The sequence below is a fragment of the Anguilla anguilla genome, chromosome 3, assembly GCF_013347855.1.
Source record: "Anguilla anguilla isolate fAngAng1 chromosome 3, fAngAng1.pri, whole genome shotgun sequence".
Classification (NCBI taxonomy): Eukaryota; Metazoa; Chordata; class Actinopteri; order Anguilliformes; family Anguillidae; genus Anguilla; species Anguilla anguilla.
In genome coordinates, this window is record NC_049203.1 from 64,046,659 (window position 1) to 64,063,968 (window position 17,310).

Genomic DNA, 17,310 nt, shown 5'->3' on the forward strand with positions numbered 1-17,310 from the left:
GTTTATCAGTGTGTTTATTTTTCAACCTTAACTGCATGCTCTGTAAATCCATTATAGTTGCATTTGTTTTAAATGTAGAGTTGAATATAAAAAATAATACAAGAATACATAATGATAACAGCTTCCCCCTCACCTAGCCATGCCATATTCCAGAATTTTTCGATATTTACCATCAAAATCTATTGGCTTATAATTATAAGAGTCTCCTGTGGATTAAATTTTGATGTCCATATGATGGAAGATAGGAAAGAATTATGCATTCACAAATATCTTGTGAACTGCAGTGGCAAATGTGTTTCAGTAGAGGGCGCAATAGCATCTTGTATGACATCAATGTTCATTTTACAACAGTTTATGCAACCTTTGAAGGGGATAAATAGTACCATTGTATTTATTTGTTCTTTTTGTAATTATAGTTGACTGATTGGTAGCCTATGCCAGAGGAACAAATGGGGCCTTGTTCTGCAAAGGGTAGGGTCAGGATATCTAAATCCTGCTCATTTTAAAGAGAAGCTAGGTCGATATAATACCCAGGCACTACTGTAACTAATAGGCACCTGTTACATCCTTACTGTGTTGGCTCTCTGATAATATTCAAATGCTTTTAGGGTTTATTTTTGTGGATTAAAAGTGCTCATTTTTGGGGTTCATTTGGTGTTTGGTGTTAATTTTGTTTTTCATTTTGGAATGTGACTAAATACACGTTGAAAGTTTGGCACTCTATTCTTTGCTTGGAACCATTTTCTTTAAACGTTCGCATTTTTATTAGTTTATATCCATCTGTTCAATGGAGAGGGCTCTCCAAATTGCAGGTTTTCTCAATTAATTGAACTGCAATGAGTCATACACAAAATTCCATTCTTAAGCTTCTCTTGCACTGGGATGCTTATTTAAAGCAGGGGATTTCAAACTATTCTGACCCAGGGATCTCCATCCAGGCTCAAAGGCATCCAGGGGACCCCCATTATAAGTTATATATTTTTTAAAGTTTCTATATTTATAAATATACTCCTTGATCTACATATAGTCACTGCATATAAAGTCTCTTCAGGGATACCCTACAGTACCTCCAAAGACCCTCGGGGGGGGGGGGGTCTGTAAACCCCCTGTTAAAAAAGCATTTGGCACAATAAACATAAAATGCAGTTTAGGCAGGGCCAGTTCATTATCAGCATCAAATATGGTCACACTTCACTGAGGGACCGGGGACAAGTAGACAGTTGCTCTCCAGAAATACAATGGCTTGGCCTCCCTTTTGTGTCACTAATCTCCCATGACATGTTCCAGGTTACACAACCACATTACTCATATCCAGCGCTGCATTAAAGTCCGCTGAATGAAACATCATCGGGCACAGAGCAGGGTCACCGTTATGCACGTGGGAGGCTTCTGCTGTCGATGTGCAACTGAAGTTTTGTCTTTATGGCACCAAGCTATGTAAAAAGACGGACGTTTTATTGTTTCGTTTTTTTTTGGCGACTATTAAGACTCATGCCCCCCCCCCCCCACTCACCCCCCGGAAAGAAGGCCGCACTACATTGACTCCCCTTTTTTTTCTCTCTTAGTGGAGTTATTCGTCAGACCGGGCACGTGGTAAATGTTTCCAGTGAACAAAAAGCAAATGGGTCAGGGGGGGACTTAGCTGACGCACTCAGTCATAAAATCTCCATTGTTCGGTGGCCTCGGCTGCGAGGCCAACAGATAAGGCTGCTTTTGCAGCACTGGCGTCGGCGAAGATTACTCCCAGCTGCTCGAAGATAACACGTTCTTTACACCGAGGAAAGCGTTTCTCCGTGAAAAATGGGCACCGCGTTTTAGCTCCGGGTTGGCTCAGGTTGGCTCCCAATCTCTCGGCAGCACTTCGCGTGAATCGGGCAGCAAGTTGCAACAACAACAAACAAAAAAAAGATCCTCCTGACCGGCTTAGCTGCTGGTTTATCCTGCTAAGACACCATTCTGTTATGCGAATGCACCCAATGATCTTGCATCTTGTTATTGGATATAGTGTCACTGGTTGCAAATTAAGTATTGTTCTCTTGACCCATAGCCAGTTGATGGAGTGAAAAGGAGCCAGCCGGGCTGGTAAAACAAGTTTCCGAGCTCTACAGCAATACTGAGATTGGCCAGCTTATACAAACGGACTTTATATATTTGGAGAAAAAGAATCAATTGCAGACAAAAGGTATAAAAAAAGCCTTCTTGGTCAACCTGAGCCACCGGTATTCGGTAATGGGCCACTAGGCTATAACTCCTAATATCTCTGTACTTGCCCTAATTTTCAAGAAATAAATATGCCTTAGTTATGGTCAGCACTCTAAACATGCAAACTTGGCGGGATGGCATACCTGGCAGGTATGCCATCCCGCCAAGTTACACTAAGTTACGCCAAACATGCCCCATACCTATACAGCACTGAAAGTTTGGCAATTTTATTGGTTTCCTGGAGAAATAACCCCAATGACCACAGACTCTCTGTGGACTCACTGCTACCCAGTGTTTCTAAGATTATTAGCTTGTGTGAATGTGTGAAGTTGTTTGTGAATTCTGTCTATTCACATGAGGCCAGAAGGTTCAGAAGTTAATGTTTTTAAGTGCTGAGAGTCTGTGGTCATTGTGATTATTTCCACAGGAAACCCTAAAAAGTGCCAAACTCACAGTGGTGTACAGGTAGGATATGACATGCTGCCCAGGCAAGGCATACCTACCATCCCAGTATGCATTTACTTGTATTGTTATGGGATGCGACATTTAATTAAATTAAATATGTACTCTAAAAACACTGTAGCCTACTTGCCAGAACGTCCTTTTCAAACCTAGCGCCAGGGGCTTAAAAATTCCATTGCAGTTGGGACTCGAATTGACCAGGCTCATGTCCCCATTTTCACAGTTAATAATAATAAAATAAACACTCATTCGTAAACCTAAAACGCTTTATACTACGCTACTACTACAGTAGATAGGATCTTAGCGAAGAAGTACATATCTCGTTGTTATAGCTAGGTTTCCCGGTGACTTAGCCACCAGAAAACATGTAGCAGCAGGTTAGCTGGCTCTCCATACTTCGCAGCGGCGATTCAGAATCCAAAAGGTGGCGCATGTCTGCTTTCCAACGTAATAATAAAAAAAACAGTACAGTAAAATTAAAATGCCATATAGGCTTACTACATGGTAGACAAGGTCTTGTCGAAGAAATACGCGTAAAAAGATGGTTGGTCAAACTAGGTTTTGCTGTCTAGCCGTGTCAGAAAACATTTTTAAATAGGGCCCCTACAACTTGGACTAATCGGAATTGAACAATAGGGATGATGTCAAGACAGGGGTTGGCTAACTTGGCTAACTTGAAAATGATAGCGAGCGCTGGTTTATTTATTTGGTGCCATTCCGAGTCTAGTGGCAGTAGAATTGCTTCAGGACGCTGGTAGCTGTAACATTTTAGGACACCTATATATAAAAATGCTCGGAAACAGTCAAATCATCATTAAAATCTAACTTCTAAAGTAAAAAAAAAAAAAAAAGTAACATCGTAGAACTGTCAGTGCACATTTGAAACGATTTAATAACGTTATCTACTCTAACTTTATATACTTTGTATATTTCCTTGTTAAATTACCTGTTAAAGTGAGCCCAGATGCCAATTTTGTTCTATGTTTGTGCGTGAGACGCCCATTTTGATTACATTGCGAGCAGAACATTTTACTGTGATGATTGTAGGATTAACTATAAACACCGTTTACGCAATGAATCTGTCATAATATATAGGCTAATTCACAGTTCTCTCGTTAGTCGTAAATATGAATGCATAGCTCTGTTTCTTTATCCCATGGCGCAAACTGAGCGACGCATTTTATTTTTACTTCCCTCATGACCGCGCAAACCCAATTCATTCACAAATAATAGATTGCCACAAATAAAAGTAGGCCTCTATTTTTACCGCGGCTGGAAGATTAGACATTGTGACAGGCTGTCGGCAAATTACACAACCACAGTACTGAGGCAGTGTCAGAAGCAGCAAGAGTACAAGATACAGATTGGGGCGGGGGAGGGTGCCTGCGTAGAGAGAAAGTCTCTGTGCCCGCGTCTGAGTCCAGCATTATATATGCAGACGCGCTGCTTACGCAAGCCGTCTTCCACAGCCGCGCACACTGGCGTCACGCTCCATCACGCAGTTCGCACAGCTTCCCCAGCGGCCCTTTCTGGGTGAGTTAGGTAACACCCAATCCCACAATCCACTGCTCTGGCCTACTTCTGTCCATAGCGATGCGTGTTTTGTTATTAGCAGGAATAGGTGTAGCTGCCAGGTTCCCATAGCAACCACTGTATCTAGTGACCTTATCCTTTTGGTTATGTAACCCTACTTGGAAAGAATAAAACTGACTTGGGGTATGTGAAGGGATTCTGGCCCAGGGACTGTGGTAAATGATCTGAGTTTGGAAAGAGGCAGGGAAGGCTTCTGATGAGACCCAGGTTCTTGTCTAGATTATTTCTGTCTTTACCACAGGTCAAAACTTGCACTCTTGGCTATTTGACAAAACCAAGTTAATAAAAGTCATTAATGTTTGAACTGGGAGTACTGTTGACAGTTGCCAGTATTCTGTATAATTTAACTCTCTGTTTTCTGATTTACTCTGCTTCTGTAGCTCCCCAGAAAAGAATCTTGCTGGATTTATCATTTTCCTTCACTCTTAGCACTCCACTCCCTCTTCAAGGTTACCCAACACAACCGTCGCCATTGCATAAGCCTCATTTAATTTTCCATTAAGGCAGAGGGACTTCAAATCGAGCCTGTCTCTTTCATTTAATGCGTGTGCTCCTTCAGCCCACAGAGGCCACGGTGGCCCACGGTCTCCTCTAAGGGTCCTCCGAAAAGGCGGAGCAAAGACAGCTTATGTGGGTCATTGGGTCACGGCTGCCTTTCCTTCCCCCTTTCATTGACCTACATCAATGTGCTTGCGTAAACGGCACCGATTCTCAGTTACGAGTTTGCCCTCTAGCTTTTTGACTTTGCACAGGCTTCCACCCCGTCTCCCGCAAGACAGAGAAACAGGCCCCTGTGTTTCAGTCTATGCGGCTCACTCCCACCGTGTAACGAGGTTGCTATGATGACCTCTTTTCCCAAAAGTCTGTCCTCAAAAAGTTTATTTCGGAAGCTTTTGAGTTGATTTATTTGTGTGTGTGTGTGTGTGTGAGAGAGAGAGAGAGAGAGAGAAGGGGGGGGGAGAGAGAAACTAGACTAGAGTTGAAATGATTGGGTAATTCACATATTATGAACAAAACTTTAATAGAATATGTACACTATATAACAATATCATCAATTACTATTCTAACACAATCAGACAGAACGGCTACATCTATGACATACATTCAGTTGTGTAAACACAGATTTTGTTAAGAGGCAATTTTACAAATATCACACAGCCACCAAAAGAGAACTTATGTTCGCTAGTCGCTACTTCAGAAATATAAATACCCCAAATCAAAATATTTGTCTTTGATTAGCTTATTTGAGCAGATTACTAGCTAAATGCACATATGTCACAGAGGTAGGTCAGCATTCATAATTAGTGTGCAAATCAAAGTATTGGATTTTTAAAAGCCAGGAAAATGCAACTCATTTTACCATTATAGCATTATCCAAATGTCCCACGTGGTTGAATTGTCTTAACCATCTATCACTTGTAAGACTTCAATTTTATCAAATAACAGAAATAAAAATGTAAAAATATCTAATTGAATCTGTAATGGTTGCATGGTTGCAGTTACACTTTGGTGTAACTTCCTGTTCTTTCATAATGTGATCATCATACAACATGCATAACAGCTTCATGACTTTGTCACATAATAAAGCATTTATCAACAAATACAACCTATTACTGCTAATATGATTTACAAACACCTTATTAAAGTACAGCTCATGTAAAATGTCGCCCGTGATTTCATTAATTTTTTTTCCTGACATTTAGAACTCCAGTAACTGAGCTACTAGCACCTGTTCCATTCCCTATGGCCATAGAGACAGACTTTACAATGTGTCCACACTGTAATGTTTTAACTTTGGAAGTGATTACTCTCGACTTTCTCCAGAGTATTTGCCTTGTTTTGAATAAGGAGTAACACGTGGCTCTGGCCAGAACCAAGCAACTGTAAAAATGTATATTTATCAAGCCAATTGATAAAAACTTATTTTGATTCCCAAAAATTGAATTCCCGTATCATTTAAATTTTTTATTGTAAAATGATGTCTTAGGTCTCCAGAAGTGGAACATGAATATGCAACAGATGCTCTGTTTCAATTATAAAAACATAAAGATTCTTTCTAAGCGCTACAGGAAAAGCTACTTTCTGCTGAATTCTATTATAAGAATTATTATTATTGCATGGTACTGGTGTCATTTAATGTAGTCAAACATAAGGCACTACACATGTGTCTTTTGAAACACTCTTCTTTTAAAACAAGCTTCATTAAGTAGAAACCTATAATGGAATATTTCAACATGCCAACCTTCTCTATATTAACAAGAGCAAAAGAGACACACAGGGCTCTAGTAACTAATAGATTTTGTAACTCTGGCCTTTAGAAGCATCTGCACACTCGGGAAGCATGTTTTACTTTTTGTTGACATGTTAGAGGCAACACAAAAGGGAAAAGGACCCTAGCTCAGTGAAAAGCAGGAATACCGAAGGTAGTGCTCTTCAGGATGTGTCAGAAAGACGATTAAAATGTGTTAAAGATAAGCAACAGCAGACCCAGGCTCAGATGATACCAACCAATTAAACCTCCGGTATTGAAACAAACAATTACTGCTTAGCACTGTTGTGCATTTCACATTTACTTTTGAAAAGCCAATTTCCAGACATGATATGCATTTATATTTTGGATTAGGAATGGAACAGCCCAATTTTCTTGTTCAATATCCAGATTAAACACTCAGCATCGTTAATATCGACATGACTATTTTCATTTTTTAACACATACAAGTTTTTTTATCCATATTTATCCAGGTGTATGGAATTATGATTTGGAGCAAAATTTGTGAATATTTTAAATAATATTTTGCATGAAAATGTCCTAGATTAGCTAGGGATTCACAAAGATAACAGGGGTATATATTGTATAATATAATAATACCATAAGAGCTTAAGATGAATTTACTGAATATCGGCCCAGAGCTAAAATTATGGCTGATATGATGGTGATACATACTTATAATGGAGAGGGGATATAAATTGCATAATCATAGTAATCATAATAATCTGAATCTCTTTATTATTTATTTAAATGTAGCATTTTTATCAGCCAAACTCACAAGTAAACTATAGACATTCAGTAGTTTTCTAGACTCATGCTCCCCACTCAATAATGAACTAAACTAGGTTTAAAATATTTCTTAAAAAAATAAAATTTGTAAAATCTTTCCTTTATAGGTTGTTTGATATCTGTGCTCATCTGCATCTTCTATAGATGTGGAAACGTGGCTGCATTTAGCATTTGTGCTATAATTTAAAACAGGGTGGTATTGGTATCAGCCAACATGGCGATTGGGCTAGATAAATATTAGTCATTGATGTCCCGGAATTTCTACATCTTGCCTACCTAATTATCGTAAAGCACCTGTAGAGTGGGTGAGTTCCACCCCAAGCCCAGCCCCCCCCCCCCAAACTCAGGTTGACGAAATACATTTCAGTTAACATAACATAAATAAAAATATCCTTCAGCTTTGGGAATGAAAAGTTTGTGTGTAAATGTATTTAAAACCCATAGTGATACCCTTTTTTTCTGAAGAGTAAAGAACACTTTGACAAATGGAAGGACATCAGAGTGTGCCGAACTTACTGCTACTTATTGTTGTCAATGTCCCCTTTTCTTATCCCTTACACAGCATGTACATGAACGGTCAAGCAGGACAAAATAAGGCAATGTTGTGTCAGGGTCTCATGTCACAGGCATGTTCTATTAAACCAATCAGTCCAAATATGTCAAATATGAGTCTTTTTTAGTCCTTCAAACAGACTTTAGTTTCCTAAACACAAGTGAACAGCAGTTGGGGCAGCCCTGGAAGGTTGCAATGACTTGCTTGGTGCGTCGTTTCTATTACTTTAATTAGAAGATCATGGATAATAATTTATAAAGTTGTTAGCCAAGCAGCCAAGAACAGTACAACATGTAACACATGGACAAAAGGAGAGCCTTTCACAAATGAATAATTTCACCGGAATAATGCTTGATTAATCATCGATCCAAGTGATGTAAACAGTGTGACACTCACAGACCATAAATAACACTGGAAAAAAAAATGAAACCCAGGGTGTCTCATTAGGAAAAGTCCGACAAGATTTCCATCACGCCGCTAGAAGGGAAGCGTTTAGCAGGTGCAGGGCCAGGGTCATGAAGCGCGCTGAAACTAGCTCAGGACGTCCCTCCCAGGTCACCTGCCCGCTGATGCAACAGTCCTGTCCAATGAGCTCACCCCTGTTTTAAAGCACGTAGGTTTGCGAATCACAGTCAGAGAAGAGTACCACATCCAGAAACATGACTGGCACTCTGTGTTTCTTTCCTTCTTCTCATGTCAAATTCCAGTCAGTGATAGCAGTGAATAACAGTAAATCCACCTCCCGGCGGCACTTCTGCACAGAAGGCGTCGTGGGGTTTGGTCTCCTGAAAGGGCGAGTCGTGGGACAAGGCGGGCGCGCGGGCGGGGAAGACGGTCGCCGGCGGGCAGGTCACCGGGAGCGGTTTCGGGACATGAAGAGGAGCACCCGCCGGATGCCTATCAGCCGGTCTTTGAGGGAGGTCATGGCCAGGAAGGGGAGCTGGGCCCTCCCCTCCAGCGGTAGGACCGCCAGGAGCCACCAGCACCAGGACGGCCCGTTGGGACCAACCTAGGAGAGGTCAACATGACGGCGTTATGGCCTAGCCTAGAATATGGCCTAGTTTTAATTCACATAGCATTAGCCAAAAACCTGACGCTAGGTTGTGACACTAGCAGCCAACAATGGCCAATTCACTGATACACAAAGAAACTGATCTGGCGCAGTTCTGCTTAAAGGTAATCGAGAGCTTCCGATTACTCCATTCCATCAAACATTTTCAAGTTATTAAGGCAGGGATTTTCTCTGGCTGTTCTTTCAATATACAACAGGGAAACTAGTGAATTTTTTTTTATCCAGTAATGAAAGATATGAACATTTTTAAATTTGTATTTTACAAATAAATTATCTGCGGATAGGACCATATCGCTCAAACCTTTCAACATTATTCCTTTACTTTCGACATGAATCCGACTATTTGTTTAAACTTGTGGTTTGTAAGTCACTGAAAGGAATGAAATTACTTCAAGAATTTCTTAAGTAATTGCTTTCACTGAACGAGCTGACCTCTTAAACCAAAGATAAAAAAAACTAAAACTAAGTGCAATCTTAAATCTAAGATGAAAAAAGCATGTAAAAAAAACTCTGTTCTTTCTACATGGCTAAATATATCTGCAGAAGAGGAACACTCCTGGAAGAAATGGTGCTCGGCCTACCTGCGGTTCTGGCTCTTTCTCTGGCATGGGCCCGAAGTGTCCCAGAATCCTTTCCCTTTGCTCAGGCTTGAGGGAGCTCACCCAGACTAAGGCCTGACCATACACAGAGTCCTGCAGCTTCCGTAGCTCCTCCTCCTGCTCTCCCTCCACCTGTCAATCACAACACATCAGTTCCTGCTTCACACCGCCGACTTCACACCACACACGCCCTTCATCCAAAACTACAGGATTCATAACGGGCCACAAACAACAGCCACGGCAAACAAATAAAAGCCCAAAGACTAGAAAATGACCAGGTAAACAGTTTGCCTAGTAAAATACGTTTAAATGTCAGCTGAAATAAATGCTAAAGGTCAGTCATTCTAGGAGACCGATCGTACCTTCTTGTCTTCCAGGTACTCGATGTCTGCGGTGTTGTATCCGTCTCTCTGGCTGTGCTGGATGACTCTGAACCGTCTCTTTCCCACGGTGTTCACCACGGAGCGGCCGTCCGTGAAGAACTCCACGCTCCGGATCTCCAGGATGCAGCCGTAATCTGCAAAACTGAACCGCGAGAAAAAAACATCTTTAGGATACGGTACGTGTAACATACAGGCTGAACCAGGAAGAGGGCCAGAGGCAGCATCACCCTAGCTCACAATCAAACCCTCTGTACCTAAATGCCAGATAAACATTATTGCTATAGAGTGGTATTGGGTGACATGTCTGGTCAGATTGTGAGCATATTGCTCCTGCGTAAAATATAATCCAGCTCCATCTGTCAAATTGTATCTACTTCCTAGGTCACAGTAAACATCCATGCATTTCCTGATTGTTACACTGATCCTGAAGGCACATTTAAAAAAGCCTTCCGTGCGGACAGCAGATTCTGACGTCATTATACATATCTGAAATACTTTAACTCTTTAGATCCTGGTAAAAATTTAAACTGAACTGAAATTTCAATTAAATTTGCCACTACCCAAAACATACAACGAAATAACAATTCTGTTCTGAATTTTGATGAAAGTGAATGCTCCTTTCTTTAATCCAAGCCCTCTTTTGGCACCGAAACGCAACCACAGACACATAACAGCACAAAAATCTTCACAGCCGGTGGGCAGCCCCCCTCCCCCCCCTCCACCCCACAGCCCCCCCACCCTCCAGAGCGGGGCTCCGTTTCGGGACCCGGCCTCTCACCCCTTGACGGGATCGCTCAGGCACATTCCGAACTGCTTGGTGCCGATCTCCATGCAGCGGCGGATCATGAGGCGGTAGCACGGCTCGAAGATGTGCAGCGGGCAGGGCACGGTGGGGAAGGCCATGGTGCAGACGAATATAGGCACGTTCTTATTCAGGCTGCAACAGGAAATGACACGGCCATGAGAGAAGGCCTCGCGCTGCACAGCGAGCCGTTTCGTTTTTAAAGAACAGGAGGCCCTATCTGGGTTAAGTACCGTAACCTAATTACGGCTGAAGAGGCTGGCGCACAGGCAAAGGGTTCTAACGGATGCTAGCGAGTAAAATAGATCAAAGCCCATATTAAAATTAGCACAATGTTCCTGTTCGTGATCCGTGAAAAATGCATTAAAAATTTTTTTTTTTTTTAATACACATACAGAGCTGTATTTCGTGGCCAATGAAATAAACAAAAAAACAGTTCAGGGAAATAAAAATGGAAATAAAAACTGTCGGTTGTGTTTATTGTTCAAAGCATGTCATTTGATGATGAACACTGTGATTATGTTGAATGTGTGCCTGCGGGGGTATTTCACGAAGCAGGATTACTGAGTTACCAGAATAACTGCGCCGAGTAAAGCCCAGAACAGCACTTTTTACTTCAGTCCATGTTCCAGATTTGGGAGGGTTCCGGGTTTTACTCGGTGCAGAAATCCCGCTGACTCAGTGATCCCGCTCGGCGAAAAGAGCGCCCCGGTCTGATTTCGCTAACGGCTTCACGGCTCACTTGGACAGCTCAGCGATTTCCTCCTCGTGAACTTTCTGCCGGTCCACGAGCTCGTCTGGCAGATACTTGGCGATGAGGTCCTCCATCAGGAACGTCTTACAGTACCGTCTCTGGGCCAGATACTGTGGGCACAGGGAGGACAAAAATGTGATGCGTTGGCAAGCGAGTGATTAAATGCCTGGACCGCAGCCACGTCAGATCTGACTGGGGGGGGGGGGCGACCGGCTGGCCTGTACTCTACCTCTGAGAGGTCTTCCTTGCACAGGGGACATTTGGAGTTGTGGTCCAGGCACCTCTCCAGGCATTTCAGACAGAAGGTGTGTCCACACGGCGTGGAGACTGGTTCGTAAAAAAGCCTGAGGAAGAGGAGGGAGAGAAGGCAGACTTCATCATACACGATGGAATGAAATTCCTGTCACACGCTCACAAAATCTAAACACAATCATTCCCACTAGTAGAACACCCCTGTGTCTCTGTATGTCCTTCCTTTCTCTGTTGATAAAATATATGCAAGCAAAGCTAGCTTTAAAAACAACACAACACAATCAAGATACTGACTCTGTAAATGCGTGGCTGACTTGTGAGGTCAGGTTAAAGACATGTCGACAGAGGAAATGTTACATTTCTCTCCATACTTTGGGTTTCTAAAATAAAGAGATTCAATTCATAAATGACCTAGAGCAGAGTTTTCAATATGAAAACTAGAACAACTGTTCTGTACTTTGAAGACATTGATATTTTACGGTTTGCGTTGTTTTAGTTTATTTGCTATATATGTTGAGAGTCATCATTTCTGTTTAATCATTTACAAATCTCTGAAAGTCACCCTGGTTTGTGAAATCGGCCAAAGCCGTTAGATCATTAATATACTCCACTTCCCATTAAATGGTCCCATGGCAACACAGGTTAGTAAATGTAATCAAATGCCACTGAAAAGCTTACGTGAGCTTATGAAAGGCCTTGTGATAGGGCTCGGTTTAGCATAGGAAATTGGGCCAATCTGGAGCCTCGCACTTCGGTTAAGAGGGCACACGCCCTGGGGTTGTGTTACAAATCAGCCCAAGGTTTAAAGGTGCGATTCTTTTCATCTGTCTCTCTCTCTCTCTCTCTCTCACTCTCTCTCATACAATAAAACACCAGTGGAAACTGGAATGATCGCATCTCCCTGTGTCCACTTATTCTGTCCCTCCCAGGAATGTCACCCGGTGTGTTGCAGGCCTGTTGTCATCAAACATTATTATTTTGTTCTAATACTGCCTTGGCGTCTTATGAAAACATAACAAACTTAAATGGCAGACGTTTCCTGATGTTTGTCATATTGTCAGTGTCTTTATTTTTACACTTTTGTTTTCAGGGAAACCCATACATTTCACTCAAAGTGAAACAAAAAAAAGTAGTACAACAGAAAACTTTGTTCCTAGTTTTAGATGGAGAACAGGATCTCAGAACATCACCTCTAAGGAATCTTGAGAGACAAAAAGCCACAAGAAAGCAACTACACTCTTTAGCTGGGTTTATAAAAAGCATGGCGTAGCCAGTGAGAGAGGACTGGACGTTTAAAGAGCAGTAGTCCACGGGAAATGGCAGCATCATACCTCATGCACAAGGAGCACTCCAGGTCGGCGGCATCAATGCAGTCTGCAAGCAGCGAGGACCAGGAGGACACCCCGTCTCTCAGCCTTCCCTCTGTGAGAAGCATCAGGGATCAGAACCACTGCCACTGGTTCACCGGGCCTGAGCTACTCTCAGTATCTGACACGTGACATGGCTGTGTGCTATCGCTAACATTTTCTGCTACTGCTAGCAGATGTGCTTCTAAATTTAAGAGCATGCCAATACAGCCCAAATAGTAGACGTGCTCCTGAATTTTCTCCCCCCCCCCCCCCCCCCCCCCCCAGTTAGCACAAATCAATTTTCAGGAGCAAATGCCCGTGAAACACAAGGGGGCGCCGTAGAGCCCCAAGTGGTCTTCGAGCTCACCTGACTTTGAGCGTTTGCACGGCCGTTCTCTGCCTCCGGCTTTTCCGTCCTCCTCTTCCTCCTCTTCGACGTCTTCCTCGGCGCTGCGCTTGCGTTTGAGAATGTAGCACCTGTCCAAAACGGTGGGGTGATAGAACGAGGAGATGCCCCCCTCCTCTTTACCCTCCTCACAGCAGGCCTGCTTCAGTTTCGCACTGTCCACTTCTTTCGGTCGATTTGAAGCTGGCACCGGCTTCAGATTTTCTGGAGAAGATGCGTTTCCATTCTTCTTGGTGCAAGAAGGAGACAGGGAGAGGGAGAGAGAGAGAGAGAGAGAGAGAAAGAGAGAGAGCGAGAGCGAGAGAGAAAGAGAGAGCGCACTGTTAGTTAGGGTCATTCTTATTTACATGTTCCACAGTGCAGCATAACTTATACCACATTGCACTCTTTATATCATCCAGCAAAGGGAAAATGCACTGTCCTGTTTCACATATTCAGCTAAACGGAAACCAGTACTGACTACATCCCTCACCTTGTAGAGATTTACTGAGCCGGCACTGCCAAACGAACTCAGAGAGGTTGCTGCATTTCCCTTTAGTCTGGCTCTGGAGGAAAGCAGCGTACTGCAGTCTGGTATTCTCTCCTGGACGTCATCGGGAACTGGAGCGAAGAGGTCACTCAGCAGCTAAATAAAACACAACATCATTTAACACACCTGTAAGAGTTACCGGATCCAGCTACTTCTCTAAGTGCATGGAAAGTTCAGTTGTAAAACAAACTTTGGGTGGGGGGTTGGAGGGTCTAGAGCACACTGCAAGAGCAGGAATACATATACACGACAGTGCTCTCCACTGCACCATTAATTGAATCAAAGATTTCGTTTGTACTAATACAAGTTAGTATAAGGTCAAAAAACGTGAAGAAGGTAAAGGTATCTGTGATGGCGAAGTATCAGGATTATTATAAACACAACTATTTAAAAAAAAGACCAAAAGATGTGTACAAGAATGTTTACCTTTTGAGCTTCTGACTTTGCTAGTTTGCCTTCCGGTTCTAGAGCAATGCAGAACAGGTACTCTGTTAAAGCTTCTTCTGTCTTCTTCAGCGAAAGAAGAGCTTGTGCTTTCCTTAAATGTCCCTTTAAAAGAAGTTTTCTTTTTAATAAAAAGTGGTACATGTAGCTGAATTGCCACCACCATAACTGATCAACATTCTGTCAAATCAAGACTACACTAATTATCATCATACAAAGGGTTATATAGAAAATGATAAATAAAAACATTAAATATTTTTGAAGCCTACTATTCACAGAAGTTAATTAAATAACAATAGACATAGGCATATTTTAGAAGAGCCAAACCAGTGAAGGTTACCTTTATCCAATGAGGCTGAAGTTTGCATGCTGTGTCTGCATCACTCAATGCATCATCAAACTTTTTCAGGGCTGAGTTAATCTGTGAACGGTTTCTGAACAGCAGATGGTCCCTTGGAGCTAAAAATAAATAAATAAATAAATATAAAAAATTATATTAAATGTACACATTCCATAGGTTTCTAAATATGGTTTCTTTACATCGTGGCAGAACAGCTATGTGTACGGATATTAAGTATATTACAATGTCATTCCTCATTCCTAATAACACATTGCGAGGGGGAAAAAAAACCCCGTTAACTTTCATGCCAAACCACACTATTTGAACTGAATTGCCCCCTTGTTTCTCCCATGATCCATAAAATGGTCAGAAAAGTGATATTACATTACATTTCACACAGCTTCTCACTCGTTTTTTTTCCGTCAGTCTGTTTCTGTAGCTATTTAAATTTAAATCTAAATATTCCATGTATCCATTTTTATTAGGACTATTCTGAATAACAATCTACAGTTTAGTAAACCATTGTCTTCATTGTGACAGCAGCAGAAATTTGCTCTTGGGTGTTGAGCATGCGCCGTTCACCAGAATTTCCACAAGCTCTGCTCACGTAAGACTAGTGAGCAAGAAAGTTTCTGTAATAACTTTTAGACAGAAGTTTTAGGTAAGATATAGAATGGAGTAGACTGGAATTGTGAAATTTGTATCCAGAATTCAAGTCTTGCCGTTTTAAACAAATATATTCGTTTTTTTAAATTTACCATCCCGTTTCCCCAGAGTAGCCTAGCTATCCTATTTCAGGGCAGGACTGCTTCCCTAAGTATCAGAATTCCGGATCAATGGCTACCTTAATTGAAGATAACATCCATGATCACTTCTACCACACTCAATAGTCGTTCATCAACGACAAAAAAAGAGTTTTACCGAACATTTAGAACCTTTGACCTACATATTTGGCGCTGTTGTAGATTACACAATCAAAGGCGCTCAGTGGCGATTAACAAAAATGCAGCGAGAGGTTATGCAATGTTTGTTCCGCTGCCCTACATTAACATCTTATTTAACTTCCACGCCTACATCTATTCACTGTCTACAGACAGCGAGCATTATTTAACGTCTCTTGTTATAAAACCATATTGAAAACGTTAACCAAATTAATTTAACTAACTGCAAATCATCACATTCTAATGCGTTGTATTTTATAATTTAGGCTATAGTGTTATTCAAGAAGTCACCGGTCAGATCCAATACCCTATCTTGACATCATAAACTAAATGCAAACGGTTGGCATGAGATCACCATAAAATAAACAATTTCATAAATATAATACGACACTATTACGAACACAGACAATTATAAAACAATTACTGACATTAGCCAACATATAACGTGGCAATGAAGACATGCAAGCACATGAGGAAATAAAAATACATCAACATCCACAATGATTCAATTACCTATTTGTATAGCTTCGTTGTATTTCATCAGAGCAGCCTCCAGTTTTTTCTCTGCATATAACCTATTCCCCTCATGCCTCAATTCAACTACAAGCAGCTGAGAGGGATACCACTTGGACAACAAGTTGCTAAGGACCACGTTGACTCTGTAACTCTGTACATCGGTGAGTTTTGAACAGTCTTTGCATTCTTTGCAGCAAACTGGCACATTTTCCTTTTCCAGGCACTTTCTGCAAAAGCAGTGTCCACAAGGCAGTGTTACCGGCTCGCACAGAAATCCACAACATATCCTACAAGTGAAAGCATCATATCCGCCGCATGTTATAGTGTCCAGCTCCGGTTGGGTCTTGTGACTGACAATCCCTTCTTTTCTTAGGATGCTGTTGGTCAGACATTCAGTCAGATTTTCAAGCTGCGCAGGTCGCAACCTGTCGATTTTAGAAGCCCGTTGGTATATTTCGAAAGCCTCGCTAAGCTTGCCATCAAATGCCAACGCATCAGCTCGTTTCAATAACAGCTCCTGTTGAGTAGCGTGGTCGGTGAAATTTTGTAGTTGGCATTCGTAGATGTCAGCGGCAAGCTGAAAGTTTTTTGCTTGGAAGGCTTCGGCAGCGAGCTCCAGCATGACAAATCCTTCTACACTCTTCGCTCCCATATCTAAACACAGGTATGATTATATGTTGTTAAAAAATATCGTTCCGTATTCGGAAGTAACAGATACCGGTCGCATTTTCTTTGCTCTTCTCCTCTTGCCCCACACGCGTCTCCGTAATGAACCCATCGTTCTGCAATAAAGATCCTACGTCAAAAAAAAAAAAAAAGTGTTACATAAACTATGTCACGTGACCATTGGCAGCTGTTCTCATTGGACGGGTTTCGGTAACTGTTACAAAACAAGTCAGTTGTAACATTTTAATTCTGTCTCAGTAAAGTGTGCTTTTTGGCTAATTTTCATTATTTGAGGCGGCATATTTTGTGTTTGAAGTAGGCTACAGTCCACACTTCTCTGTGTGTCGGTTTTTATAGCATATAATACAACAGCAAAGAGAAATCTAAGG

General features: G+C 41.7%; 1 protein-coding gene across 1 annotated transcript; it reads right to left on the reverse strand.

Annotated features, from left to right (window-relative positions):
• Positions 1–5,259: 5,259 nt before the first annotated feature.
• On the reverse strand, positions 5,260–17,052 carry LOC118222769 (LON peptidase N-terminal domain and RING finger protein 3-like). Its single transcript, XM_035408589.1, has 12 exons — positions 16,253–17,052; positions 14,799–14,917; positions 14,441–14,563; positions 13,958–14,110; positions 13,447–13,711; positions 13,062–13,152; positions 11,708–11,822; positions 11,467–11,588; positions 10,701–10,859; positions 9,902–10,064; positions 9,522–9,671; positions 5,260–8,877 (listed from the first exon to the last, which is right to left on the reverse strand). Exons 1-12 carry the CDS (start codon positions 16,905–16,907, stop codon positions 8,719–8,721), a joined length of 2,274 nt encoding a protein of 757 aa, XP_035264480.1. The 5' UTR covers positions 16,908–17,052; the 3' UTR covers positions 5,260–8,718.
• Between the last annotated feature and the right edge of the window lie 258 nt (positions 17,053–17,310).

Bases quoted from the DNA above. Each gene is read 5' to 3' on its own strand.
- LOC118222769 (XM_035408589.1), bottom strand. From the start codon at position 16,907: ATGGGAGCGAAGAGTGTAGAAGGATTTGTCATGCTGGAGCTCGCTGCC. The intron at 14,564-14,798 runs GTAACCTTCACT...CTTCTTTTAAAG, and splicing joins TTCAGCCTCATTGGATAAAG to GGACATTTAAGGAAAGCACA. The intron at 13,712-13,957 runs GTGAGGGATGTA...TGCACCAAGAAG, and splicing joins GCTCAGTAAATCTCTACAAG to AATGGAAACGCATCTTCTCC.